This window comes from Triturus cristatus, chromosome 6 (assembly GCF_964204655.1).
Source record: "Triturus cristatus chromosome 6, aTriCri1.1, whole genome shotgun sequence".
NCBI lineage: Eukaryota > Metazoa > Chordata > Amphibia > Caudata > Salamandridae > Triturus > Triturus cristatus.
In genome coordinates this window covers 712,465,610-712,492,639 of record NC_140589.1, presented here as the reverse complement: position 1 = coordinate 712,492,639, position 27,030 = coordinate 712,465,610, and the positions used below count along the sequence as shown (strand labels likewise).

Sequence of the window (27,030 nt, the reverse complement as noted above, 5' to 3'; positions counted from 1 at the left end):
GGCGCTGACTGGGAAAGCAGACGTCGTACCCGGAGCCGCCAAAGGTCGAGAGAGAGCGCCGACGGAGGTCGTAGCGAGTACCAGAGGTCGAGGAGGAAGTCACCCGAGGTCGAGTGAGCGGCGTCGACGGGGGAGTGAAGTCCGCCCTCCGGAGTCGCCGGAGACCGAGGTGAAGCGTGCCGGAGGTCGGGAGTGGAGATCGCACTCCGGAGTCGCCGGAACTTGAGGAGAGGAGCACCGGAGGTCGGGAGTGGGGATCGCACTCCGGAGCCGCCGGAACCTGAGGAGAGGAGCACCGGAGGTCGGGAGTGGGGATCGCACTCCGGAGCCGCCGGAACCTGAGGAGAGGAGCACCGGAGGTCGGGAGTGGGGATCGCACTCCGGAGCCGCCGGAAGACGACATCGAGCCAAGGCCGGCCGACGTCATCGAACCTGAGATCGCCATCGGACTGGAGCCGCCCGAAGTCGACATCGAGCCAAGACTGCCTGACGTCATCGAACCGGAGGTCGAGATCGAGCCGAGGCCGCCGACATCGAACCGGAACCGCCTACCGGCGTCGTCAAGAACTGACATTGCGCCGAGGCCGCCGACATCGAACCGGAACCGCCTCACGGCGTCGACACGACTCCAGCGGCGTCGGAGCTTCAGAAAAAGGGCAGTAAGTGGAATAGAGGGCGCCTAAGGCCCTGTGGAATCCTGAGAGACTACCCTAGGGGATAGAGAGGTGCTGGAACCAGCTTGATTGTGCCAGGGGTGAGCTGAGACTAATTCAGAGGGGTTGTGTAGAGTGAGAGAGCCAGGTCTCTAGAATTCCCCCCCTTTATCTACCTCAGTTTGGGCCTCAGCCTTGTTCAAGCCAGGGAATAGACACCCTCAAGCCATCCACCCAACCACAAGCTGTGACTGGGCCAAATCAGCCCATAGAAATCTAAATGTGATCTGAATCTATAAGTGTCACTGTCAGCTTTTAATTATTTATTGAGAGCACTGTATTTATTGTATTTAACCTATTTATTGCTTCACTGTATTTATTGTTCCACAGTATTTATTGTCGCACAATATTTATTGGCTTGCAGTATTTATTGCCTGTATGTAATGCACTTATATTTATGCCTTAATTATTTATGATCTCCCCTATTTATTGAATCATTAAGACAGTATATATTTGACGTACCCTTCCACAGAAAAAGCCTTGTATATGGTGATTGTGTTATTATTTATTTAATCAGTAACTAAGAGAAAAAGAAGATAAACAGAGATATTTTCATAATTTTTACGGTGTAGAGTCTTTTTTGGAACGGATGCACGCATGGTTATTGTATGGGTATGACGTATGCTTAGCACGGTGCCTGATTCCTGACCACTCGAGCCAAGCTACCACTGTGTGTGTCTGGAGAGACCCCGTTACCACCAACCTCTTCAGGCGTGGGAGTGGGGTATTTCCAACATGACATATTGAGCTTGAATTCAGCCATTGAATGAGGTAGCAAAAGGGATTAAAACAAGGTAGCAAAGAGAACTGCCGACAAATTGACTCTTTAAAGGATCAAAATTTACTTTGATTCATCAGGCACAGTCAAATCGGGGGCTGATTGCTGACAATGAAACAAGAACCTTGCAACCATATGATCACCCCACTGTTGCATCTACATACAATCTTCACTGTCTGCATTGAGAAGAATACAGAAAAGACTGCTATGTTAAAAACTTCCCACTTCAATACTGAGATTGCGATTCTCAGAATATCTCAGAATATCCACGCAACTCTCCACGATGGGCTCACGGATGAGCAGTGCATCTCTAACTTGGAGGACAAAGCTCAATCAACAAACCAACAATCTCGGGATCAGGAGCAACTAACTAAAACCTTCTCAGGAAAGAGGTGGAGCTAGAGAACCATAGGTGCCAAAATAACCTGTGGTGTTGGGTGTCCCAAAGGGCACAGAAAGAGACGATCCTTAATGGGTTTCTGGAACATCATTTACAACAAGTGTTTGTGTCCTTGGTGAATGGGAAGATGCCTGCCAAAACAAAAGGCCTTTTGTCCAATCCAAAAAGAGTGATAACAGCTTACTACTTAGAGCAATTTTAACCTATATGGGTAGTTTTATTTTTTAACCAGATGAATTCCCCAAAGAATCCAGGAAGAGTGGAGGGGTTACCATTTTTGTGAGATCTAATTTTTCTCAAGCCATGGTGACTGGCAGCTGTGGCAATTGATTCCCTCCCTCAGGATGCTGGGGCAAAGTTCAGGAGCCAGCAAAACATCAGATTCTATTCAAAGGGCATGCCCATTTTCTACACCAGAAGCCCAGATTCAAGCATTCACAAACCAGTGGCCCAAGAGCAGTGGATCTGACATTGATTAAGATAGACTGAAAAAATATTCCTCCTTATACTTTTTAGTGCCATTTGTCTCATTCTCAAGCTTTGTGTTAACGTAGAGCTAGCGGTCACCCATGTTTTGTTTTGTTTCGCCTCTTTTGAAATTTTTTTTTTATACGACCTCTGTATCTGGGGATGATGCCAAGGGAGACCGAGGGAATATGGCATTAGGGGTTATCTTCCTAGAGAGGCAAGCAGGCGTGATAGTTAGTATTTGTAAATAAGCTGGATTACCTCCTTTTTTGGCGCTATCACTTTTGGTGTACGGCTAAACACTATTGGAAGGGTAAGGGTATGACTGGAAGGGGTAGTACCCAACCAGACCTAATAGGAGTGGCAGTGGGGAGGGGAGGGTACAAGGGGAGTGAGTAATGGAAACAAAGTTGGGGTGTGGTTTGGGGAAAGGTGTTACAAAAGTTTAGAAGTTGAAAAAGTCACAAATGTCTTTTTTTCCCTGTTTTTACACACTTGCAAGTTACCCAATTATTCTATGATCAATTTTAACACTGCTCAGTCTGATAGACAGTATTTGTTCATACTTTCTTGAAATATAAATGGCTTAGATCACCAGCAAAACTCAGATATATTTGAGAGGGTATGGAAACTCTTCAGCACCAGATAGATTCTTCTTCAAGAGAGATGCATCTTCTTAAAAATAAGGGTTAACAGATTAAAATTCTAGGCTATAAGATATTGGCTGCATCTAGTTTTGACACGCCACAGCGCAGTGTGGTAGTGCTTGCTCAGGACCGATCCGGTTCTCCCCTGAAAAGGCGGCGGAGTGTGTGCTGAGTAGCCGCGGTGGCCCCCCACCTCTGGAAAACTGGTGCCAGGGCTTCGTGCTGGGAGGAAGCCGTAGGGAAGTTGGGCTCGGGATCCCTGGGCTCGAGTTAATTGACGGCCTGCTGAGACTTCCGTTGGGGACGGCTGCGGACGTGGGATTGTGCCGGTGCCCGGGAGACATGAGACTGACATAGTTTCGCCGGACTCTGGAGGCAGGTGCTACACTTGCAACATGCTTCTCGCTGCTTTCCCCTGGGCCACCCGAACTGGGATTTGTGGAGTCGCTGCAGGGACCAAGACTCCGGCAGGAAGCGGTGGCGGCTGCTGGGTTGCAGCAAGGCCCGAGAAACCTGTGGCCAATAATCCTTGGAAATTTGAATTGGCACGCAAAGTACTATACCAGACGGGGCATTGTTAGTTCGAATAGTCCGGTGCCGACCTTACTTTTCCGGACAGGGAAAGCACCGATATGTCACACCAAGCAGACCAAGAGAACATTTTTTGCACAAACTACTTGTATATGTATATAATGCATGCTCACGTGCCCTTGAAGGGGAACGCAACGCAGCGAAGCGGGGTCCATCGGAGGAGTGTCCGCAACCCCTCCCCCCCAACTTCTAGTTAGTTCTTAGTTAGGGCGACAAGCACTCTGCACTATTGGCATTATGGGCAGTTTCACGTCCAGAGTGCGGGGGAGCAGGGAGGGTTACAGGGTGGGGGGTGTTGGGGGTTTTGTTTTTATGGGGGTGTTTTCCGTTCATCACAGAGTCATTTTTTGATAAACTTCTTTTTATTGTGTTTTGCGGCATAAAGAACAATATCAGGAATAATATATAGCAGTGCAGTGAACAAGGCATCAGTATCTGCAATCAGGAAAGCATCAACAGGCAAGTGCAAAAACCCTCCCGCCCCCTCCCATCCCCCGTCCCCCCCCCCCCTGTGCACCCACCCTTCAAAACAGGCCCCCCAACCATTTCCCCCATATCTTGCGAAATTTTTTTGGGCAGCCCCGTGCAGCGTATAGCGACCGCTCCTGAGCCGCACACCAATCCACCCCTCTACTCCAGGTAGCCACTCTGGGCGGGTCTGGCTGTGACCACACCGCCGCTATGTCTCTCTTAGCCACCATAAGGGCAGTGGTGAGGAAGTACTTCTCATTGCGGGACCCGTCCATCCCGTCCATGATGCCCAGCAGGGCCATTCTAGGCTCGTGGGGGACCTCCCAACCCAGGACCTCCGCTAGATCGGCCTCGATCGCTGCCCAGTAGTCCCCCAGACGAGGGCAAGACCACACCATGTGGAAAAAATCTGCCGGAACCTCCCCACAGCGAGTGCAAGAGGCATCCGCGCGGAGGCCTGCACGATACAGGCGGTCCGGGGTCAAATAGGCAGTGTGGAGGTAATAAAGTTGGATAAGCCGCAGCCTAGCGGAGGTGGTAAGCGATCGAGGGCCCATAAGGGCGTCCCTCCAGTCCGCCTCATCCAGGGGTCCCACCCAAGCCTCCCATCGCTGCTTTAGCCCGCTCCAATCCACCGGTGTATTGTTAATTAGGGATGTATAAATGCGGGATATGCCCCCCCTCCCAAGATACCCCAACATCACCTGGGCCTCAGGCGGACTATGGGAAGGCAGTCTGGAATCTAGAGGGACGTGAGCCCGAACCGCGTGGCGCAATTGAAGGTAGCGGTAGAATTGAGAAGGCTGCAGCGAGAAGCGGGTCCGAAGCTCCTGGAAGGAACACATGCGGCTTCCACGCCATATATCGCCCAGACAGGAGATACCGAGAAGATCCCACTGCCGAAAGCCCGTTAGTCCCACCACCTCCCGCAGCCACGTCCCGTGCCAAAGCGGAGTGAGTTGCGTGGACGTCCCCGACCATCTGGTGTGTCGCAAGGCCGCGCGCCACGCGAGAAAGGGAGCCCGCACGACGCCGGGGAGCGACAGGGGGATCGTTGTGCCATAGAGCATGTTTTGGATGGAGGAGAACCCGAGGCAGTTCACCTCGAGTCGATAAGCCGGGTCGCCCCAGCCCCCTGAGAACCAATCGTGGACCACCAGTAGTTGGGTGGCCAGATAGTAGAGGTAGAGGTTGGTCATGCTTAGGCCGCCGTCGTAGGAGGGGACCCTGCAGCGGTCCAAGGCCAGCCGAGGTCGACCACCGCCCCAAAGGAATTTGGTCACCATCTTATCCAGGTCCCGGAACCACGGGCGCGGAAAGGGGCATGGAGTGTTCTGCAGCATGTAAAGAAACTTGGGGAGGATCATCATCTTATATAAGGCGACTCTCCCTAGCGGAATCAAAGGGAGGGCCTGCCACCGGAGCATATCTGATCTGGCTTTGTTTACTACTGGAGCCACATTGAGTGCCCAGCAGAGTTCCGGGAGGAGGGTGACCCAGATCCCCAGGTACTTAAAGGAGAGTCTCCGGAGGGGAATATCTGATTGCCAGTCGAAACATTCCCGCGACGGGTGTAGCGGGACTAGAACAGATTTTTGGGGGTTCAGATGGAGACCCGACGCCTGGCCAAACCGATGGAGGATCCGGCGGACCCGGGGCCCCGAGGTCGCTGGGTCGGAAAGATAGAGGAGGACATCGTCCGCGTATAGGGCAATCTTATCGGGGGCCACAGCTGGCCATTCCCATCCGCGAAGAACGGGATCCGCGCGAATCAGCATTGCCAGGGGTTCCATGGCCAACGCAAAAAGGAGGGGCGAGAGCGGACAACCCTGGCGCGTCCCCCGACCTATGGGAAACGGGCGGGAGAGAGCCCCGTTGACCAACACCCGGGCCCGCGGGTGCGCGTACAGGACCGCTACCATGGCACGGAACCGGGGGCCGAAACCCATGCGTTCCAGGACGTCGGCCAAGTACGCCCATCCCACGGAGTCGAAGGCCTTTTCAAAGTCAACCAGGAGGAGGGCCAGATAGGGAGAAAGGCGGCCGCGGTGCGCCATCGCAAGATGCAGGCGCCGCAGGCAGTGTCTGGTCCCCCGCTCCGGCATAAAGCCGCATTGATCCGGGTGGACCAAGGAGGCAAGCGACGGGCGCAACCGCTGTGCCAGGACCGTAGCATAGATTTTGAGTTCGGTGTTGATAAGGGATATCGGCCGATAGTCGGAGCAGGACCGCGAGGGAGGCTGAGTCTTGGGGAGGGCAACTATGGTTGCCGTGTCCGTCTCGGGCCGGAACGAGCCCGCTTCCACCACGGCTGCAAAAAGGTCCCGAAGCCTCGGGGCCAGCATCTCACGATAGTGAGCGTAGTACTCCTGGGGGAACCCGTCGGGTCCCGGGGTCTTCCCAGGTGCCAAGCAGCCAATGGCCTCCTCGATCTCCTGCAGCTCGATCGGCGAATCAAGGGTCTCGGAAACCTCGGGCTGCAACCGCGTAAGTGTCACCGCGGTCGTCCCCAGCAATTCCTCAAGGGAGAGCGTGGACGGCCTGTGGCGGTATAGCTGGGAGTAATAGTCAGCGAACGCCTGGGCTATCGCCACCGAGGCTGTGTGAGTACCACCCGCTGGGTCCGCGATGGCCGGAATGATCCGTCCCGCCCGGGGATAGGTCGCCAGCCGGTGGAGAAGAGTGCCGTTTTTGTCTCCCCACCCGTAGACCCGGGCCACCGAGGAGCGCCTTAGAATCTTCGCCGCCTCCAGGGAATGGAGGCGAATCTCTTCCCGCAGGAAGGCCAATCGACAAGATCGGGCGGCATCGTCCAACTCCCCCAGACCGCGCTCTAATTCCACGGCTTGGGCTTCGCATTCCGCGAGCTTCTGGGATTGGGCCCGCCATTGGCGCTGCAGATGCCCCTTAGCGGCGCCCCGGACAGTCGCCTTGCCGGCCTCCCACAAGACGGCAGGGGAGGTGACAGAGCCCTCGTTATGGGAGTAGTAGTCGGCGATTTCGCCCCGACCGCCTTCCGGAAAGCCTTGTCGTGGAGGAACCAGGCGTTCAGACGCCACATCGGACGGGCAGAGAGGGGTGGGGGACCAAGAGCGAGGAGCACAGGCGAGTGGTCCGAAAGGCCCCTCGGAAGAATGCGTACATCTCGCACCCCCGCGCAGTCGGTGGATGGTACGAAGATGAGGTCGATCCGGGCATGGGAGTGATGGGCCGCCGATGTGTGGGTGTATTGGCGTGCCTGTGGGTGCCAGATCCGCCAGACATCGCAGAGGCCCTGCGATTCAGCCCAGGATGAGAGCTGTTTTGCGCGGGCGACGCGGGACAGGGAGACCGGGCCCGTCGAGTCCAGGGGAGGCGAGTAGACGGCGTTGAAATCTCCGCCGAGAATGAGGGAGCCCGCCGGAAGTGTCGGGAGGAGACCCGCCGCGTGGGAGAGGGCCGACTGCAAGAGGGATGGCGCCGCATAAAGGGACATCAGGGTAAGGGGTCGCCCCTCCAGATTGCCAGAAACCACCACTACCATACCTTGGGGGTCCAAATGCACCCGGGACAGGACAAAGGGGAAGGACTTGCGGAGCAAAATGGCCACCCCTCGGGATCCCCGTGCAAAACCGGAATGCCATACCCTGTCATAACCGTAGCGGCCAAGGAAGGGGCAGTTGTTACCCAACAGGTGAGTCTCCTGGAGGAGGAGTACATCGATCTCAGCGCGTTGCGCGTATTTGAGGACCGCCATACGTTTAAAACGTTCCAGAAGACCATTGACGTTCCAGGATAGTATGCGCATGGCGGCCCTAGGGACAGGCGGGTCAGCCATGGTCTAGGACAGGAGAGGGGCCCAGTAGGGGCGCGGCTGAGCAGGCCCCCAGAGAGGAAGGACAACGGGACATCGGGCAGGAGAGCAAGCCAGACAGCACATGATGCCTTAGTACAACAATTAAGAGGGAGTCATCCCCCACCAACAAAGTCTTCCCAACGGGGAAGAAACAACCCCAAACCAACCCCAAACCCCCCCCCCCACCCTACACTTCGAAAACGGAAGCATCTGTCGCCCGAACAAAATGGAAGAACCACCAAGCTAAAACGCTTGGGCTTGAGCGCTAGTGGACCCCTGATACCGATAAATTCAAACCTGAGTTACCTGCCCTGGCCAAGAGCAACACTGATAACGGAGCATCCCATCCCCGTCCAGGCATCCCCAGCCCCCCCTCCCCCAAAGGAAGCAAAGAGAGTCAAATGTTGGGGCTGCGAGAGAGGTCCGAAGAGTCCACCAATTCGACCGGCTGAGTTGCAGGGCCCGTGGGCCGGGGCGGCACGGTCCGCCGTCCATCTGCCCCGGGACTGGCGTGTGCGGCCGAGGAGGCAGAGGAGGCTCTCGACCCTCGGTGTGACCTTCTCCCAGAGCGCGTGGTGATCACCTCCTCCGCTGTGCGCTCCCGGGGTAACGTGCGGTGCCGCCGACGGGTCTTCAATGTCCGGGGCCTTCCTCGTCCCCCCCGCATACCCATAGGCGAGCCGCGTCCAGAGCACTGCAGGGGGTGCTCCTCCGTCAACCAGGCCCAGGCCGCCCGCGGGGTATCGAAGAACAAAGTCTTGTGCTGGAAGGCGACCCGGAGGCGGGCCGGGAACTGGAGCTGATACTGGAGTCCCACAGAGCGCATCTTTTGTTTCACTTCCGTGTAGGAGCGGCGTTGCTCTTGGACTTCGCGGGTGTAGTCCGGAAATATCATGATTTTGTGGTTCTGGTAATGGAGGGCGCCCTGGCAGCGGGCCTCGCGGAGTATGGCGTCCCGGTCGCGGAAGTTCAAAAGTTTGAGGATGAACGGCCGGGGAGGCGCACCTGGGGGCCTGGGGGCCAGGGAGCGGTGGGCTCTCTCCACCACGAACGAGGGAGATAGGCTGTCCGCCGGCATCCAGGACCGGAACCATCGCTCCATGAAGTCGTCCGCTCGGCCCGATTCAACTCCCTCCGGAAATCCCACTAAGCGCAGGTTGTTGCGCCGGGCGCGATTTTCTGCATCCTCGACCCGGCGGTGTAGTTCCTTAGAGTGGGTGGTCAACTCCCGAACCTGGTCCTGTAGGTGGCGGATGTCGTCCTCGGCGGTGGAGATCCGGGATTCGGCCTCGGAAATGCGGGCGGTGGCATTCCGCAGATCCTGTCGGAGAAGAGCAACGTCCACTTTGACCTCTCCCACCATGCCCTCGAGGGAGGCGCGGGAGGAGTTGATGGCCTGCAGGATGGCAGCAAGGTCCGTGGCAGGGGCCGGGGCCGGCTCGGCCGTGGAGCCGGGCCCCTTGTCGGTAGTCGTAAATTTGTCCATCCTGGTTTGGGTGGCCCCGGACGCTGGCTTGTTGGCTTTGTCTTTGCCCATATCTGTGGCGGCCGTCCGTGAATCAGGGCAACGAGCGAACGTCACACCCGCAGAGCGTCAGGGGGTGCTCGAGCGGACAGGAGCCCAGCACGGGGGCGGCGGGGGGAACCCGCGGCCGGACAGGGCCCGAAACGGCCAGCCCCAGCGGTCAGCCTCCGGCGGGGTCCCCAGCGGGGCAACGAGTCCGATCCCTCGCCTCAGTCGTGGCCGCGAGCCTCTCTCAGCGAAGCAAGGTCCAGCAGCGCAGCCCACAGTCCCCGGGCGGCGGGTCGTTCCTCAAGGGCACCGCCGCCGGGAATCGCCAGGGCCAGCCCTCCGGGGCATAGCCCACCTCTCCAGGGGGGACACCTCGCCCGAGCGGTCCCTCCGCCACCCCCAGGGGGGGGGCACGGTGTCGCCTGTCGACTTGCTGGATCCAGGGCCCCAAACGACGATGAGGGGGGGAGGGGAGGGGGGGGGGAAACAGCAGCGACACCCCCCGACCGCCGATGTGTGGCCCGAAGCAGTGAGGACCCCTCCACCCCCGGGACCGGAGGCCAGTCTCTGAGCCGCGGGGCCGGGGCAGCGCCGCAGCCAGGAGGAGAGGTTGTAGAGAGGGAGGGGGGGAGTGGGGGTACGGGTCTCCCCGGCCGCCGACGCACGGCCCGATGGGGGGGTCTCCCCTCCGCCCCCGACCCCCGCAGCCGCCCCGGTGAAGCGATCCTCCGCCGCCGCACTCACCGCCTATTCCTGCTCTCAGGCGCCGCTCGGGGGGGGGTCCCAGCACAGCATGCCAGGGGGCCTCGGGCTGCAGCCGCGAGGCAGGACAGCACCCAGCCGGTGCACCAGCTCGCCGCCGCAGGCCTCTGGACACCAGGGCAGGTCCAGCAGCGTTGGTGGGGGAGAGTGGGGGGAGACCGGGCCCCGGCCGTCGACACCCGGCCCGAAGGGGAGGGCCCCCACCACCTCCAGCCCCACAGCAGCTCAGGTCGTCTCACCAGGGAGTGCCCCACTCACCGCCCGGCCTTCCGTCCGGCACCACAGCCCGGAATGGGCCCCACAGCACCTCGCCGCCAGCCACAGGATCCCAGGTCGGGGCCCCACCGAGGGGGGGGCCGCCACTGCCGCAGCGACGATCTCACCGGGCCTCCAGGATTCCCAGGCCCAGCACCCTCGTGGGCGCCGCGGTCTCGAGTAGCTGCGCGCCCGCACCCAGCGTCAGGGATCAAAGCCGCCTCCCGCCGGGCGCCGATAACAGGCAGCAATCACAGCTCCGCGGGGGCGGTCGCGCCCCAAACTCGCACCAGGAACAGCCAGGCGGGCCCGGGCCCCAAAACTGATGAAATCAGCCGGCCAGGGCAGGATCAGGCGAGGAAGAAAGGATCGGCGGGGTCTTACAGCCGGAGCCTCACGGCAGAGCAGCCATGCCGGTCAGGCGCCACCTAGCGCTCCATCACAGAGTCATTTACAGTGAGTCTAGGCATATGACATACAGTAGTCATGAACTTGCAGTGAAAATCATAGTAGATTGTGTAGGGTTCTATTGGCAGATGGTGTGTGCTCCGGGTACGGGCGGGGCACCACCCTAACGGCGAATACTACTTAAAGATATGGGAGTCATGTATGAGAAACCAATTAAGTTCTTATCCTGGAATGTAAACAGATTAAGGGATAAGCTTAAATGAGGAATCGTATTGCAATTTCTTAAACGGCACACCCTGGAGGTGGTTCTGCTCCAAGAGACACACCTCATAGGGAACATGTGTAAGGCCCTAGCAAGATGGGATATCAATTAGTGGTACATTCCGGGTTCACGACGGGCTCCAGGGCAGTGGGCATACTAAAAAAACGTTCCATCCCTATGACTATGGACCAGGTCTATATTGATACTTTGGGGAGGTATGCGGCGATGACTGGCCAGTGGGAGGGGGAATCTCTGACATTGATGTCACTGTACTTGCCTCCGGGGTTACAGGAAAATACATTCAAGGACTTGGGGAAAGCATTGCTCGCATTTCCCAGTGGTAGAATGGTAATAGGGGGAGACTTAAACTCAGTTGTTTCGGGGACGCTAGATCGCTACCCCCCTAGAGATATCCCTCCATCACAGCTGCGACTCCCACATTTTCTAGATGCCATGGGACTGGTAGATATATGGAGGGTGCATCATCCTGCAGAGACACCGTATACATTTCACTGTGGGGTCCATAAAACCCTTTCCCGGTTAGACTATATCCTTGCCCCGGCAGCACAAGTTGGATATGTTAAGGAAATAAGACATCTAGCGAGAGGAATATCAGACCATTCCCCACTTTGGCTGCAAATGGAATATGGTAAGGGAGACTGTATTAGGGTCACCCCCATTAGCCCCTGGTATCTGCAAAATACCGCCATAAGACTGAAATTAGAGAACGAAACTGAATACTTTTAATGAGAACAGGGGCACGGTTGAATTGACTCGGGTCCTTTGGGAAGCCTTTAAAACAGTAATAAGGGGACAGGCGCTCTCACAGATCTCTGGGGCTAAAAAAGAAAAACAGGCCAGACTCCGACTAGAAGAGGAAATACTAAAATTGGAAGAAGGAATCACAACATCCGCCGCCACCACACAAGTCACATTCTTAATTTGACACTAGAGGAATATAGGACCGAAGCGAGGGAGGCAGCCAAACCTATGCTCAGCCACAAGTTGGGTAGCATGTACAAATTGGGGGAGAAAGCCGGGAAACTGTTGGCTTGGATAGATGAACGGGAGGCGGCAAACCGGCTGGTCACAGAGCTCTTAACTGACACAGGAGAAAGGTTTACTGATCCACATGACATTGCGGACCAGTTTGGTAGGTACTATGATCACATTTACACGTCCAGGTCCATCAGACAGGAGGTGGAAACCGCGGATCTATTGGCAGAAATTCGTCTGACGGTATTGGCAGAAACAGACAAAATTGCGTTGGATGAAGACATTGCATCAGACGAGATACCTCAGGCCATTCGTTCTCTCCAAGCAGGGCAGGCAATGGGCCCCAACGGCCTCCTGATTGAATTATACAGACCTTGTCCTTACAAATTAGCCCCTCGGGCGATGTACGTGGAAAGTCTTGGGGAGCGCCTCCTTCTACTGGACCAGAGACTGGCCACTCTAGTAGTGATACCCAAAGAGGGGAAACCAAAAAATAGCTGCACGTCATATAGACCTATATCATGCTAAATGCGGAGGCCAAAATACTAGCCAAATTGCTAGCCACCCGAGTGATTCGAGTTCTTCCGGATTTGGTCCACCCGGACCAGTCGGGATTTATGCCATCCAGAAACACATCCCTGAATTTAAGAAGGGTGCATGGAGTTCTGGTGAGGGCAGTCACCATCATGGAGGATGCAATTGTGGTGTCCTTAGACGCCACCATGGCGTTTGACACCATAGAGTGGTTGTACCTTTCGCTGTATTATAGAGGTTGGGATGTGGTCCTAAATGTATTAGTTGAGTCCGACTTTTATATGCCGACCCACTCGCACAAGAAGTGGTCAACAACAAAAAATCTGCTATATTCCATCTTCACAGGGCGACAAGACAGGGGTGACCACTGTCACCATTGCTGTTTGCGCTCACACGAGAGCCTTTGGCCTGTTGGATTCGGCGAGACCCTGTAATAAGAGGATTGCGCTGGTCGGAAAACTGGGAAGACCGTATCTCGCTCTACGCAGACGATATTTTGTTATACTTAGCTTCCCTATATAGATCCCTGCGTAGAGTCTTAAATATCTTCACTAACTTTGGTACATACTCTGGGTACCCGATCAATTGGACAACAACTCTTATTTATGTGCTTAAAGGCAACCTACTGGTCCTACCAAAAGACTATCAACTCAAGATAGTGACGGAGGGGTTCAAACTGTTTTACAAGGCCAACCTTCTGCCACCACCGCAGCGACTGCACAGTGACGTAGAACACTGCCAGTCCCTTTCTTTGTCACTCTTGGGGCGAGCCGCATTGTTTAAAATTATGTTGTTGCCTCATTTGTTATATGTTTTACAGAACTCGCCTTCTCTAGTCCCTGCGTCGTATTTTAGGTAGGCGAAGAGTGCACAGCGAATGCTGCTCTGGGGGAGTGGTCCGACGCGTATCTCATTCCCAAAACTGGTTAGAAGCTGGTACGATGTGGGAATCGGTTTGCCAAATATCAGGAAATATTATTGAGCGGCGCAGTTGGCGGCCATCAACCACTGTATGTATCGGCCCCCCACTGATCTGGGCTATGCAATGGATTGATGGCTACTCCCTGGGCTCTATACTCAAAACCTGCAAAGTTCCCCTTGACAGGCCCCACAAAACACTCAGTACAAGTGTGGCACTCGGTACAGAAAACTATGGGATGGGCAAAGATAATAACTCTGAGCGCCCCACAATGGGACTCAGAACATGTGGGTGACCTCTGGAAATCGAAGGGGTTTGATAGATGGGACCTGATTGCGATTTCGCAGGTGGCTGATCTTTGGAAAAGGGGGGAGGTGCTGCCCTTTACAACTCTACAGCAAAAATATAAGCTCGCAGACTCAGAAAGATTCAGGTATATTCAGATGAGACCTGCACTACAGTCATCCCGAAGGGGGAGACCCCTCCCGAGGCCTCTCCTCTCAAGGACAGGCTTTTGGATGGTTACTTACCCAAAAAAGCAATTTCCTTGACATAATTGAAACTGATTAATCATTCGCCTGATCCCCTCCAGCCACTTTGGGCGAAGTGGGAAAGTGACTTAGCAGAGCTTGACGAAGACAAATGGATGGGGGCGATATCCTATAAGTTGAAGTTGGTGCAATTGAAAATACTGAACAGGATCTATGTCACTGGGCCAACAATGGTCAAGATGAGGTATGGAGATGAGACTAGTTGTCAATGACGATGTGGTCAAGAAGGCACTTTTTTTCACATAATATGGGAATGCCCTCACATTACTAGATACTGGAGAGCGGTTCACTCGTGTATGGGGGTAGTTATGGAACACACAATAGCTATGGAGGCCAAACGCTGATTCCTAAACATATGGGAACCAACGGACTTGGGTAGCAAAGAGAAAGCCTGGGTGACTTTAGGATTGATGATCGCCAAGAGGAATATTGCACGACTCCAACACTGTGAGAGTGGGAAGGTGACATGGACTGGTGCATGTATCGAGAAAAAACAGTGTATATATCACGAGGCAGCCCTAGAAGATGGATGCAAATATGGGGTGAAATGGAACGCATATAGGGGTAACATGTGAACCGCTTAAGTTGCCGGCGCAACCGTCCTTGGAAGAGTCAAGACCCTGATATGTTAATGTTCGCTAAATAGTACTCTTCATGTGATTCTATATAACAGTATGTAATAGGTCGCTGAATATCATGACATTTGATGTGGACTACTTGCAAGCTGTGATGTTGTTATGGTTAATAATAAACAGATAAAAAAAAAAAATTGACACTCATGGCTTATCACCCAGATTGAGAAAGGTGGATCCGATTTTACTATCTGCCCAGTTTATATCCCGAATAGGAATGATTCATCACTATTAATCATGCTTATAAGTTATCAGTGGTAGGACCTGATTTTGCTGTGTGGTAGTTTTAATTTAACTATCAAACCTGGACTTGATTTTGCTGATCCTCAGGGCCTATATATGCTTTAGCTGATTCTTGGTGATTTTGTTGCTCCTCCCAGCCAGGATACACATTTTTTCAGCACCCCATAGTGTGTTGTCCCTAATAGATATGTTCTTTATTAGTTACGGCTACTACCATTTGTTTCTTTAAAACTCAACCCTTGGATTGTGCCGGTTTATAAGGCCCTTTTCCTTTACATTAAAGCCATTTATTTTAGAACCAAGACATCTCCACACCGCTGGACGTATGATTGTAAGCTGCTGTTGGACGCTTCTAAAGGATCATTTCAATGAATTTATTCTGGATTAATGTGGGTTCAGCAGCAGTCACAACCATTTGTAACATTGTGATGGCTGTGGTATGCAGCCACATGCTGAGCTTTGCTATTTAAAAGGGAAGGGCCAAAAGGTTAGCTGAAGCATGCTTTTAGTTCAAACTCTTCCTATTTGAAATAGAACATTCCTGTAGTATCAAAGCTGCTTGGCCAACTAACAAGGAAAGGTTAGTCTTTGGAAAAGTAACTCCATAACAGATGTTCTTAAAAAAGATCTGGGACAGGATGAGATTAAAAGTGCATCTATAAACAGAACCTCTGCTTAAAGTGCGCAACTGTAGGCATTTCAATCAAGGAAAGGAGTAATAGTAATTGAATACCTGTTAACAAGAATCCGTAAGGTCAGGTCATGTCCGACTCAACCGCAATTCGGCAACATTCCAACAGTTGGGCTCAATTCTATGTGAGGAAGACAGTGTGGCCCCTAAGGCACAAATTGATACATCAATACAGTTAATTTGAGCAAGAAAGGGTGGTGTTAGGTGCACAAGTGAGTCATCTTGAGATCAAAAATGCTATTAGTCAATAGGCATCTGGTAAAGCAGCCTGTCTCGATTTTCTTCCCACTGGGTTCTAAATAACTTTTTCTAAAGTGGTGATACCCTACATGAGTACAGGTTTTACCTCAATGGAGTTTTTAACATTTTTAACACAATCTCCAAGTATTCCCCCGCCCCACTGGAAGTTTTTTTTCTTGGTATTATTGCACGCTTAATTGTAGCACGTGCATGGCTTCAGCACAAACCACTGGTCTGTGCAGCTTGGTGGCAGGAATATTTTTTTGGGTGGCTTAGGGTTTTAATCAAACAAAATGGCCCTCAGTGGCTCAAGCTGGAAAACATATGGTGTCCCATTAACTGACTGGTTACCCACGCTTAGTCCTGGCTATATGGATGCTATAATTTGAACAGCTATCAATCACAAATGTATTTATTTCAACTGTGCCTGATGTCTTTTCTAATTATATGAAGAAGGTTTCTGTAATGAATTGCATAACATTGCAAAATATTTAAATTTTTCACTACTGTAAGGTTGATAGCTTCCCAAAATAAAAAAAAAGATGTATTGCATAAACCCAAATAACAAAGTGCTTGCAATTAACTGCCAATGTCTCTTAACATTAAGTAATTCATGAAGAGGTGGGTCAAACTCTGTGAATTTACACTAGCGCCTGGACCTCTACTAAGGATAAATTGCTAGCTCAGCATACAAAACACTTAGCAGTTCCTCCTTCCTTGGCGCATTAAAGTCCTTCCTATGTTGAGTTATAATATGTTACTAGGTGCAGCATATTTGCGCGCTAGAGGAGAAGCTTAATTCCACCCATCCTAATAGAGAAGGTGCCACCGGAATAAAGACAGACTGTGCTATCAACAGTAGTCACTTCTTGAGGATCGCACCCGGTCGGTGCGTCTCCCCCAGTTCTCTGCACCAAAAATGGAAACGACATGTGGAGTACCTCAGGGATCCTCATTGTCCCCTCATTTGTTTAACCTCTACCTTTTCCCCCTACTTCGGTCCGTGAAAAACAGGAAGGTGTGCACGTATAACTATGCAGATGATTTGCAACTGGTGTTCACTATCGGTAATTCACATGATTCGGTATTGGAATTCCAGGCAACAATGCTGCACATCCGCGACTGGATGTATAGTAACCAGTTAAAACGTAATCCAGACAAAACCGAAGTGATTCTGATAGGGGGTCCCCTGATTCCTTGGAACTCACATTTTTGGCCAAGTGAGTTGGGTTCTCCCCCCACTCCTTCCCCCTCAGCCAAGAGTCTAGGGGTGATCATCAATAGTGACCTCACTATGAAATCCCAGATAGGAGCAGTAACCCTCACCTGTTTCTTACAGCTGAGAAAGATAAGAAAGATCAGTAGATTACTTACTCGGGAAGCTCTGATCCAGGTGGTCCTAGCCATGGTGATTTCACACCTGAACTATGCCAACTCTTTATATTTCGGCCTCCCTCTATATCTTAATAAAAGATTGCAGTTGGTGCAGAATCAGGCAGCCAGGCTTATATTTCAGCAACCCAGATGGGAACATGTTTCACCCATTATGGGAAAATTACATTGGCTTCACTCATAAGAAACTCCTAACCATTCCTTCCTACAAATGGAAACGACTAGGTGGTTGTAGGTTCGCAGTATTGGCACCCAGAACCTGCACTGAATTCTCTAGCTTTAGAAGGCTTCTTAAGACTTGGTTATATATCCAAGCTTATATCTAGAACCCAGTAGATGATCAAACACATGGTGCTCTGGCAATATCCTAGGTTAGCGCAAAGAAACCAATTGGTGTATGTGCGCTCTATAAGAAATTTTAACATAACATTTAACATAACAGCAAATACATTTACCCTAATCAAAGAAATATTTCATGGGTTTTATTCCTTCTTCTTTTAGTGTAGTTATGGAGTGAGTGTGGTAGACAATCAGTGCAAAACGGGTCAACCAGCTTGTCAGTCATCTTCTGGTAATGATGCTTTCTCCCAAAAAAAGGTCATGAGGGCTATCTTCCAGGAGTCTTTCTGTCAACACTTGTTATTTAGGAGGTTTGTCTGTATGTTCATGTTCTTGCTAATCATCGGAGATCGTCAGATGTTTCTGAATGTTTATGTACAAGACCATCATTGCAGGTCTAGACTGTCACCATGCATTCTACTGACTCCACTATCTAATCAAGCTCTTGGCTCAACAGTGGGGTTGTGTCCAAGGAGACATGGTGACTTTTTAACAGTACTGGTAGTGTAGGGTGTTATGCATATGAAGCCTTTGGTGTGCCTTATATTTCGTCAATGGAAACCCATTTCATGGATTTCAAACATTTGATTCTAGTTATCCCATCCATTTGTCTGGCTCTGGCATGGTGTCCACCTCTGTCCAGTGTTCTGTCTATCAATGGATGCCTGTTTATGCTGTCAACAGGTACACCTCAGCAGCCTGTTCATCTAAGTGGAAAGGCTATCAGCCTTGGCAAATCCAATCCAAGACGTTGCAGTCTAGCTGTGATGTTGACTAATTTGAATGAGAATAAATGGCCATGGGCCAAAGCTTATTGAAATAGACCAGTGGGCTCCCATTTTGTAACTCTAGCACGGTCTGTACACTGCCTATCACTTAATTTCATTTGTTTGAAAATGTTGTATTTCCTTCTGTTTTTCAGATCTTTCCATTCAGGAGGGTATGCCCCTGTACAATCTGGCTGGTCATATTCTGTTGATGATTTATCTTGATTGCTTTGTTGAGTTTTACCTTTGTGACTCTTTGACTATCTGAGTCTCTCTTCTTGGTACAAAACATTAACCATCCCATTGAATCAATATTTATTTACAGTTTTCCAGATTCCTCCCATTCAGCTTCTGCGATGGTCATTCTAATATGGTCTGTCACTAGTATTTAATTTATGATGCATTGAATTACTATAAATAAAGCCAAATGTGCTTATCTCTCCCCATCATCTACATCTGGCTGGGTAGTGAAGTGTAAGCCATATTAAATGGTTGTCTAAACAACATTTTGGTCTTACCGACATTTTTTGTTGGTCATTAATGGAAACTAACTTTCTCAACGGTTATCTCAGATGGTACCACATATTGTGACTCGTTTCTTTTTGGTGAGGCTATGTTTGTATCATTATGTTTTTACATTTAGTATTTGATTATGTGACTAAAGTAGAATTGAAATATCAAACACAAAATTAATGTAATAATTATCTATACATGTAATAATTATTTATACATTTCTCTTTAATATCTTTATTCGCCAACAGTGCTTCTAAAGCTGTTGTTAGGCAACAGTATGCATGGAATACTGGAGGCAGCTCGGGTTTATGGCAATCTTTCACAGTACCCGGAGATTCGTGATTTCATCGTTCAGAAAAATGGTAAGTTACAAAAAAATGCATGCTACATAACCGTCAGGAACTATTAAACCCAAAGAGGCCTCATTTAAACTGAGGGCCACTTGAGGCCGGACTGGTAGACCATGGAGGCAATGAACTGCCAATGGCAATAACAATGAAATATACATAGGGCATGATGTTCTGGGGGTGGTGGAATGCCACTCTTTTAAGTGGATTTGCAGACCAGCAGAGACATGTCTCTCTTTACTTGGGTATTTTGTTTCAACGTCATTAGTTTCCCGACAGTATACCAAGATTTCTACTCAGTTAATTGTATATATGGAAATACCACTAAAAATAATCTTTTAAAAAGGTGTGTGTCTGCCACCAGAGCCATGGCTGGCCACTTAATTTAATGCTTAAATCTTTCCCTCTCATCAGGCTGAAAATCCCCAGTACTATAATTTCCAGTAATATTTATTGCAGTAAAGGAGCAGGCCTGATGTAAGGAAACTCAATGCCAGGATGTAAACCAAACTTTAAGCCAACACAGAAAGCCTAAAACATAGGTTTAGAACATAGAATCTTTATCCCTTTTTCTGCTTACCAAAGTTTGACTCAAAAAGAATGGTTATGGCATATTCCTTGGAGCTTTTGTTTCCTGCAAAACATTTTCCTTGTCAGTTCCCCAAATTTAGGGGGTATTCAGACAATGGGAATGGCAGCCTCCCCATGTTTCAGGGACATGGAAGTGGCACAAGCAGACATTGCAAAGGACAACAGTGCCAAGCCATTTTAGCTTACCCTTAACGACTCATGTCCTACCAGTGGGAGGCATGATTCATCATTTCCTTCCAGGTTGTTGATCCATCATATCAGACACATAGGTCTTATAGATTGTTCAAAGGAACTGCGCCCAATCTTTCAATTCTTCCCCAACAACCTTCTTACCGCACCTGAATGATTTTTAGAGGAGCATCTCTGCCCATCCTACTGCAGGAGGTACATTTCTTGCTCTGCCATCAAGCAGGTACCCGACTTGGAGAGAAATGGGAGCTGTTATTCATGCTACTTTCTCATTTTGAAAAAGGCCTATCCTAGACCCTCAACCACTATTTGCCTTTTCCTGGGAAAGGCAAATTCAAAATGCTCACATTGGCTTAGATTCTATCTACCGGTGACTTGGGAGACTAGATGGTATCTCTTGATCTGCAGGACACGTACTTCTGTATGCCGATCCTTCCATCCCAGAGGCATTACCTGTGGTTCAGGGAGGACCAGGAACCCTTTCAATTTGCTATGCTCTCCTTCAACCTCACCTCGGCACCTCGGGTAGTCACGAAAGTGATCGCAGTGATTGCGGCCCATCTTCATAGGGCAGGAGCTTCTGCATTTCCATACCTGAATTTAAATTCACTGCTGTCATTTGTCAGCCACCTTCAGATGGCGTCAGAACTCTGAACATTGTTCGGTTTCACAGTTAATGAGCTGAAATCCCACCTGATTCACTCTCTTTTATTCATTGGGGCGATCCTGGCCTTCCTCCATCGCAGTGAGTCTGGTACATTCAGGTTATGACCCTGATGTTAAGGTTCAGTCAAGGGTCTCTGTGAGGATGATTTGAGGGTTTTTGGTCCCCTAGCCGTCTGCATCCTACTTGCCACCAGTTCCATGTCGCTTATGCAGGCTCTGCAATGGAACATGATGTCCTAGTGGGCTCAGTATCCAGACTGCCTCACCATCTCAATTCAGATCTCTATGGATCTGGCCCAAGATCTGTGGTGGTGCCTGACTGATACCATTCTGTCCTACAGTAGACTGCACTCCCTTCCTACCCAGAGCTCAAAGCTGTGACGGAATGAATGAATGTCTGAACGGTTTTTATTTAGTGCTCAGCTACTTGATGAGTGTCCATGGCTAGGCATCAAGAACAGATGAAGAGGTGGCAACATCCGTCAGGTATCCCCAATATCTAAAGTTTGAACAGATATGTTTTCAGTGCTTTTTTGAAAGTTGCTTCCTCATTGATCGATCTCAGATGGCTCGGCATCTGATTCCACATGTTTGCTCCCATAACAATGAAGGAGGAACCCCTTTTCCATTGTGTTTTTTAAACTGGGTACTGTTAACAAGCCAGCGTTACTAGAGCGCAGCGACCTCCCTGGTCTGTACTCCTTAATCCTCTAATTCATGTCGGAGGGACCATTGTTGCATTGTTGTGAAGGGCTTGGTGGCTCAGTGTCGGGGTTTTAAACATTATGCGCTTGTGAACTGGTAGCCAGTGTAGTTTCTCTTTGAAGTGAGATACAGAAGAGTGTTTTGGTAGCTTGTACAGTAGACGGACCTCCATGTTCTGTACCACTTGCTGACACTGAACTAAGTAATTTGGTAGACACAGGTACAGAACATTGATGTAGTCCAGCCTAGATAAGATCAGCGCCCTGACCACTGTAACCTGAGATTCATGAGGAAGAAAGTTCAGGAATTTCCTGAGCTTGCGCAGAATCCAAAAGCATGATTTTACTACAGCCGAAACCTGGGCACCAAAGGAGGGTTGTGAATCAATAATAAAGCCCAGATTTCTAGCCTCCGCCGTAGGGGAGGACGTTGTTTTTCCAGGCACCTGACCATCCTGGGAGAGGGTTCAACCCAAAAAGTAGTATCTCAGGTTTGTCTGGGTTGCATTGTAATTTGTTTGCCCTGAGCCAGTCAAGTAGCGCCTTCATACAGAGTGCAAATGTTTCTTTATGCACTCGCTGAGTCCCCTTAACACGTGAGTTGGATCTGCTTTTTGTCCACGTATGATATGACCTTAATGCCAAAAGATTGAACCAGAAATGCCAATGGGATCATATATATATTTTAAAGACAGTAGGACTCAGGACAGGGCCCTGAGGGACCCCCCATTTCAAAGGTTTAGCTCTGGAGAAGAAGGGCTTCATCCAGACTACCTGCCCTCAATTCTCTAGAAAGGAGCCCAGTCAGCCTAAGGCTGATCCAGCTATCCACAGGTGTTCCAGCCTATGTAGCAAAATGCTGTGATCCACCGTGCCAAATGCTGCCGACAGGTCCAACAGCACTAAGCTCTATACATTGAGTCCTGAATCAAGTTTGGTCTTAATGGAATTAGAGACCTCTAATAGCACCTTCTCCATGTTGTGTCGTAGTCTGAAGCCGAATTGGGACAAGTGTAGCAGTTTGTTTTGTGCCAGAAAAGTGGTGAGCAGGCGGTTCACCGTTTTTCCTAGAATTGTGGCGGCCGCTGGTAGTAATGAGACTGGTCTACAGTTAGCTAGCACTTCAGAGTCTGCATTTGCCTTTTTGAGAAAGGGGATAATGTTTACCCTCTTCCAGCAGTCTGGTCAGACACCCAAATGGAGCGAAACAGAGAATAGTTCCTGGTAAGTTGGGGCAACATTGTCTGCAATAGCCTTCAGGATGTGAGATGGAAAAGGGTCATCAGGGGATCCTGAACTGCAATTTCCAAAATGCATCTTCTCCTCCTCCGTCGTGGGTGCTAGGAAATGCATCAGCTTTTTTACTCCTCAAGGCCCTGCTATGTCTCCTGGTCTGGAGCATGATCCAGCTTAAGACCCTCCGTGTTTGCTTGAATTTTGGAGATCTTATCTTCAAAGAAGTCACTAAGTCTCGAGCATAGGACTTGATTGGTCTTAGAGAGCAGGCCATAGTTTTTGGGTCCATGAAGCTAGAGATGATCTTAAAGATCTCCTTCCCATTATTATTGGTCTCTTTAATACATTGGGAGTAAAAAGAGCAGTGAGCTCATTTTATGTTTCTATGATATGCATTGAGAGGCAGTTTGTAGCGTGTTTTGTCTGCCTCCTGATACTGCCAACATCAGGCTCTTTCCAGCTTTTTACATGAACCTCTCTCTAGGGCTAGTTCCTGAGAAAACTAGAGGGCCAAACGGGCCACATTTCCCTCTGAGAGGCCCTCCTTGGTGCAATGAATTGACTGATTTCAAGGGCAATGTACCGATAACTCTGTGACCTTGCCCGAGACCACTGGTCTAGACTCATCTAGAAACCTCTTAAGGTCAGGTAAAGATACCTTGTTCTAACATCTTTTCCCGAGCTCCTGTGGGGATAATCTACTTTCCTAAGGACATGCAAAAGGCCAGGAAAACAGGAGTAAGAAATGATCCTGCCAGATCATCTGCCAAGGGCTTTTCCACAGTACCGCTATATTAAACAGGATTCTGTCAATGGCGCGGCCTGCCTTGTGCCAGGGGTCTGTATCAGCTTGTGTTAAGTTGAGTTAAACTAGGGATTACAGAAAGTGAATAGACAGTGGATCATCTGCCTTGTCCAAATGTACGTTGAAGTTGCCTAAGATGGTAAAATTCACATAAATAATGCTTTTAGAGGCTATGGGCTGGTCAAGGGATGCTATGAAATCTTGAGCATAACATGGGGTGGCGATAGACCAAAACACCAGAAAAAGAGTAATTGGCGTTGGGATAAATACTAAAGCCGAAGGATTCGTCTCCCTTTAACTCGTCCAACAGAAACGCCTGCCACTTGAACACCTTCCTATATAAAATGGCCACCCCCCCACCCCCTTTTGCCCACCCTGTCTGCATTCACAAAAGTTGTTATCAGGAATAGCTAACTTCAGATCAAGGCATGAGTCCTCGCTCATCCATGTTTCTGTCAGGACGATGATGTATCACTAGTAGGTGAGGGGGTAATCTAGGGGAGCTGGCGATCAGAGACTTCATGTCTCCAGTGGTGAGCTGGCTCTACATCGTTCTTCTGGGTGGCTGGAGTTGCAAACGTATTTCTTATAGCCAACTACCTGACAGAATCTTTGAATGCAAGAGTGAGTGAATTGTACGGACGTCATCTGACAGATCTCAAGTGATATCTGCAACCTGAGGTGGCAAAGGGTGTATTTGATCTGTGGGGAGAGCCCTGGCTAGATCTGTTCACCACCGTCGAAATGCACAGTGTCAGCAATTTTGCGCATTGGAGTTTATTTGACAGCACTTGTTAGATGATGCATCCGGTTTGAATGGAACAAGAGACTCCTTCTTGCCGTCCCAGCACTACCTCTCCTACCCTGAGTTCTGAAGAAGCTCAAGAATGATTGAACCCAAGTCATGCTAATTGCTGCGGACTGGTTGAGGAGTGCGTGGTAAATGGAACTTCAGAGCATACGCATCTGTCTTCTAATCTGGCTAACACTTTGAGGGGATCTCCTGTCTCAAAAACTGGGTAAGAACCTTCATCTGAACTCCACAATTACACATCCATGTGTGGAGACTCATTGGTAACAAATGACTTCATTTGAGGTGGTAACTAAAGTGGTGCCTGTCATCCTTGCTTCCAGACACCATTCCACAAAATCCATCTTTGCCTGGGAACTGGACAAAGTAATTGCCTGGCTTTGAAATACTGACCACTTCCATGCTAAACTTTCAGATATTGTTATGATATGTGTATTTGTAAAGTGCTCTATCACCCACAAGGGTATCCTAGTACTGAGCATGTGTATGTGTGTGTACCTAGCCCTGCCTATAGTAGGTTGATTAATTGCAGAGCCAGATCTTCAGCTTCTTGCAGAATTCAAGAAGAATGGAGAAGTCTCTGAAGCAGAGTGGCAGGATATTCCACTCTTCAGAAGCAATGCAAGTGAACGCCTGTCCTCCTGATCTGGTTGTGTTTATGCGTGGGATGTATGCGAGTAGGAGTCTTACAGAACGTAGGCGTCTGCGTGGTTGGTGGAAGGAGATGCAGCTGTTCAGGTAGGTGGGCTGTAAGTTATGTAGGGCCTTGAATATGTGTGAGGATTTTGAAATAAGCATGTTTGTGTATCAGTAGCCAGTGGAGCTCCCTGAGGTACAGTGAGCTGGGAGTGTTTGTGTGTAAGGTTGAGGTTGAGTCTGGCTGCCAAGTTCTGGATAGTTTGTAGCCTTCCAATGAGTTGCTTGGTAATCCTGGCATAGAGGGTATTCCAGTAGTCCAACTTGCTGGTGGCTAGGGCGTGAGTAACCGTTCTCTAGTATTGCTTGGGAGCCATTTGAAGATCTTCCTCATCATCTTCAAGGTATCAAAGCAGGATGCAGTGGCAGCGTTTACTTGAGAGGTCATGTCCAGTTTGCTGTTGATAATTATTCTGAGGTACCTGGTGTGGGTGGTGGGTGTAGGTGTGGTCCAAGTTTGGATGGCCACCTGTTTAAGACCCGGGGTTAGGTGTTCTTCCTGAAGATCACTACTTCTGTCTTGTTCGTGTTGAGCTTGAGACAGTTAGCTTTTATCCATTTACGACGTCGGTCATGCAGGCAGTGAACTTGTTTCTTGTGTTGTGGATCTTGTTTGAGAGGGAGAGTATGAGTTACCTGTCATCAGCGTAGGATAGGATGTTGATGTCATATGCAAAGATAACGTTGGCCAGAAAGATCACGTATGCATTGAAGAAGGTGGGACTGAACGATGGCATTGAACCTTGATGCACTCCATAGATGAGTTTGTTGGCTTCCTAGAAGTAAGGCGCCAGACTGCTTGTGGTCTGTCCATTAAGAAGAACTGATCCATCAGAGAGTGGGTCCTTGGATGCCAATCTTGTGCAAATGCCTGAAGAGGATGTGAGAGCGTATCAAATTCTGCAGAGGTCCAGCAGAAGGAAGGCTGCCATTTTTCCTTTATCAAGGATCATGCAGATGTCACCTGTGGCAGTGATGAGTGCTGTTTCCGTACTTTGGTTCTACCGGAATCCAGACTGTGACGCATCAAGGAGCTAGTGGTTGCTGTGGTGGTCAGTGAGGCACCGCTTTATTTTGTATGTTCTTTCTTTAACCCAGCAAGGCCATGGAGTGGGCACTCTAAAAGGCTATTTGTTAGCCCTTTCGGCCTTTCTGTGTTTGCAGGACCAGTGGTCCTTGTTTTACTTATCAGTTGTGTTGAGGTTCATTAAAGGTTTGACACATATGTTCTCTTACAAACCATTTGCAATTCCCTAGTAGAACCTTAACTTGGTCTTGATATTTCTTATGTGTACGCCCTTCAAGCCTATGCATAGTTTCTTGCTGCATCTCTTGACCCTCAAAAGTTTCTTCTTTGTTGCGATTATATCAGCTGGCCCCATCAGTGAACTGCAGGCCCTTTTGGTACATCTACCCTACACTACTGTCTGGACAAACTTGTGCTAAGGATCGGGGCAGCCTTCTTACTAAAGGTTGTGACTCACTTCCACATTGGGCAATCAATCACTCTCCCAGCATTCTTTGCTCCCCCTCACACCTCAAAAGAGAGAGCAGGAGAGTATCCCAAAAAGTTTTAATTTTTATATCAATTGGACCAACGCTGATCCAATGGATGATCAATTGCTTGAATCAGGAGTTTTCTGGAGTGAAGGAAGCCAAAGCTGTGCAGAAGCTTTCTAGGTGGCTATGCCTTTACATCAAGTTCTGCTACTGGGCAACAAATAGTTTCCTGAGAGCCCATTGCTCCAGGGCCAAGGCTTCCACGACATCATTGGCAAGAGGAGTGGCTATCCTTGACATTTTCCAGGCTGGGACATGGGTGTCAGTGCATAAGTTCACAAAGTACTACTGCCTTAGCAGCCAGGTCCAGCTGTAAAGACATTTTCCCGCTATGTTCAGCATGACTTTGATTTGAGTACACTCGACAAATCCTCCTCCTTTGAGAGGTACTGATTTGGTGCCTATTCTATAGGTGAGGAATATGCAGTTAAAAGTATCCATCAAATGATCAATTTACTTACCTCTGGTAATGATCTTTCTGCTGGATACTCTAACTGCAGATTTC

At 49.9% G+C, this 27,030-nt stretch overlaps 1 protein-coding gene across 2 annotated transcripts in view; it reads left to right on the top strand.

Moving 5' to 3' along the window:
• Positions 1-27,030, top strand: part of ARMC2 (armadillo repeat containing 2) — a 486,620-nt gene that overhangs the window by 379,240 nt on the left and 80,350 nt on the right. For both annotated transcript variants that reach the window (XM_085611202.1, XM_085611201.1), the window contains exon 15: positions 19,169-19,282. In XM_085611202.1, coding sequence (XP_085467328.1) covers positions 19,169-19,282 — 114 coding nt within the window. The remainder of the gene's footprint in view (positions 1-19,168; positions 19,283-27,030) is intronic.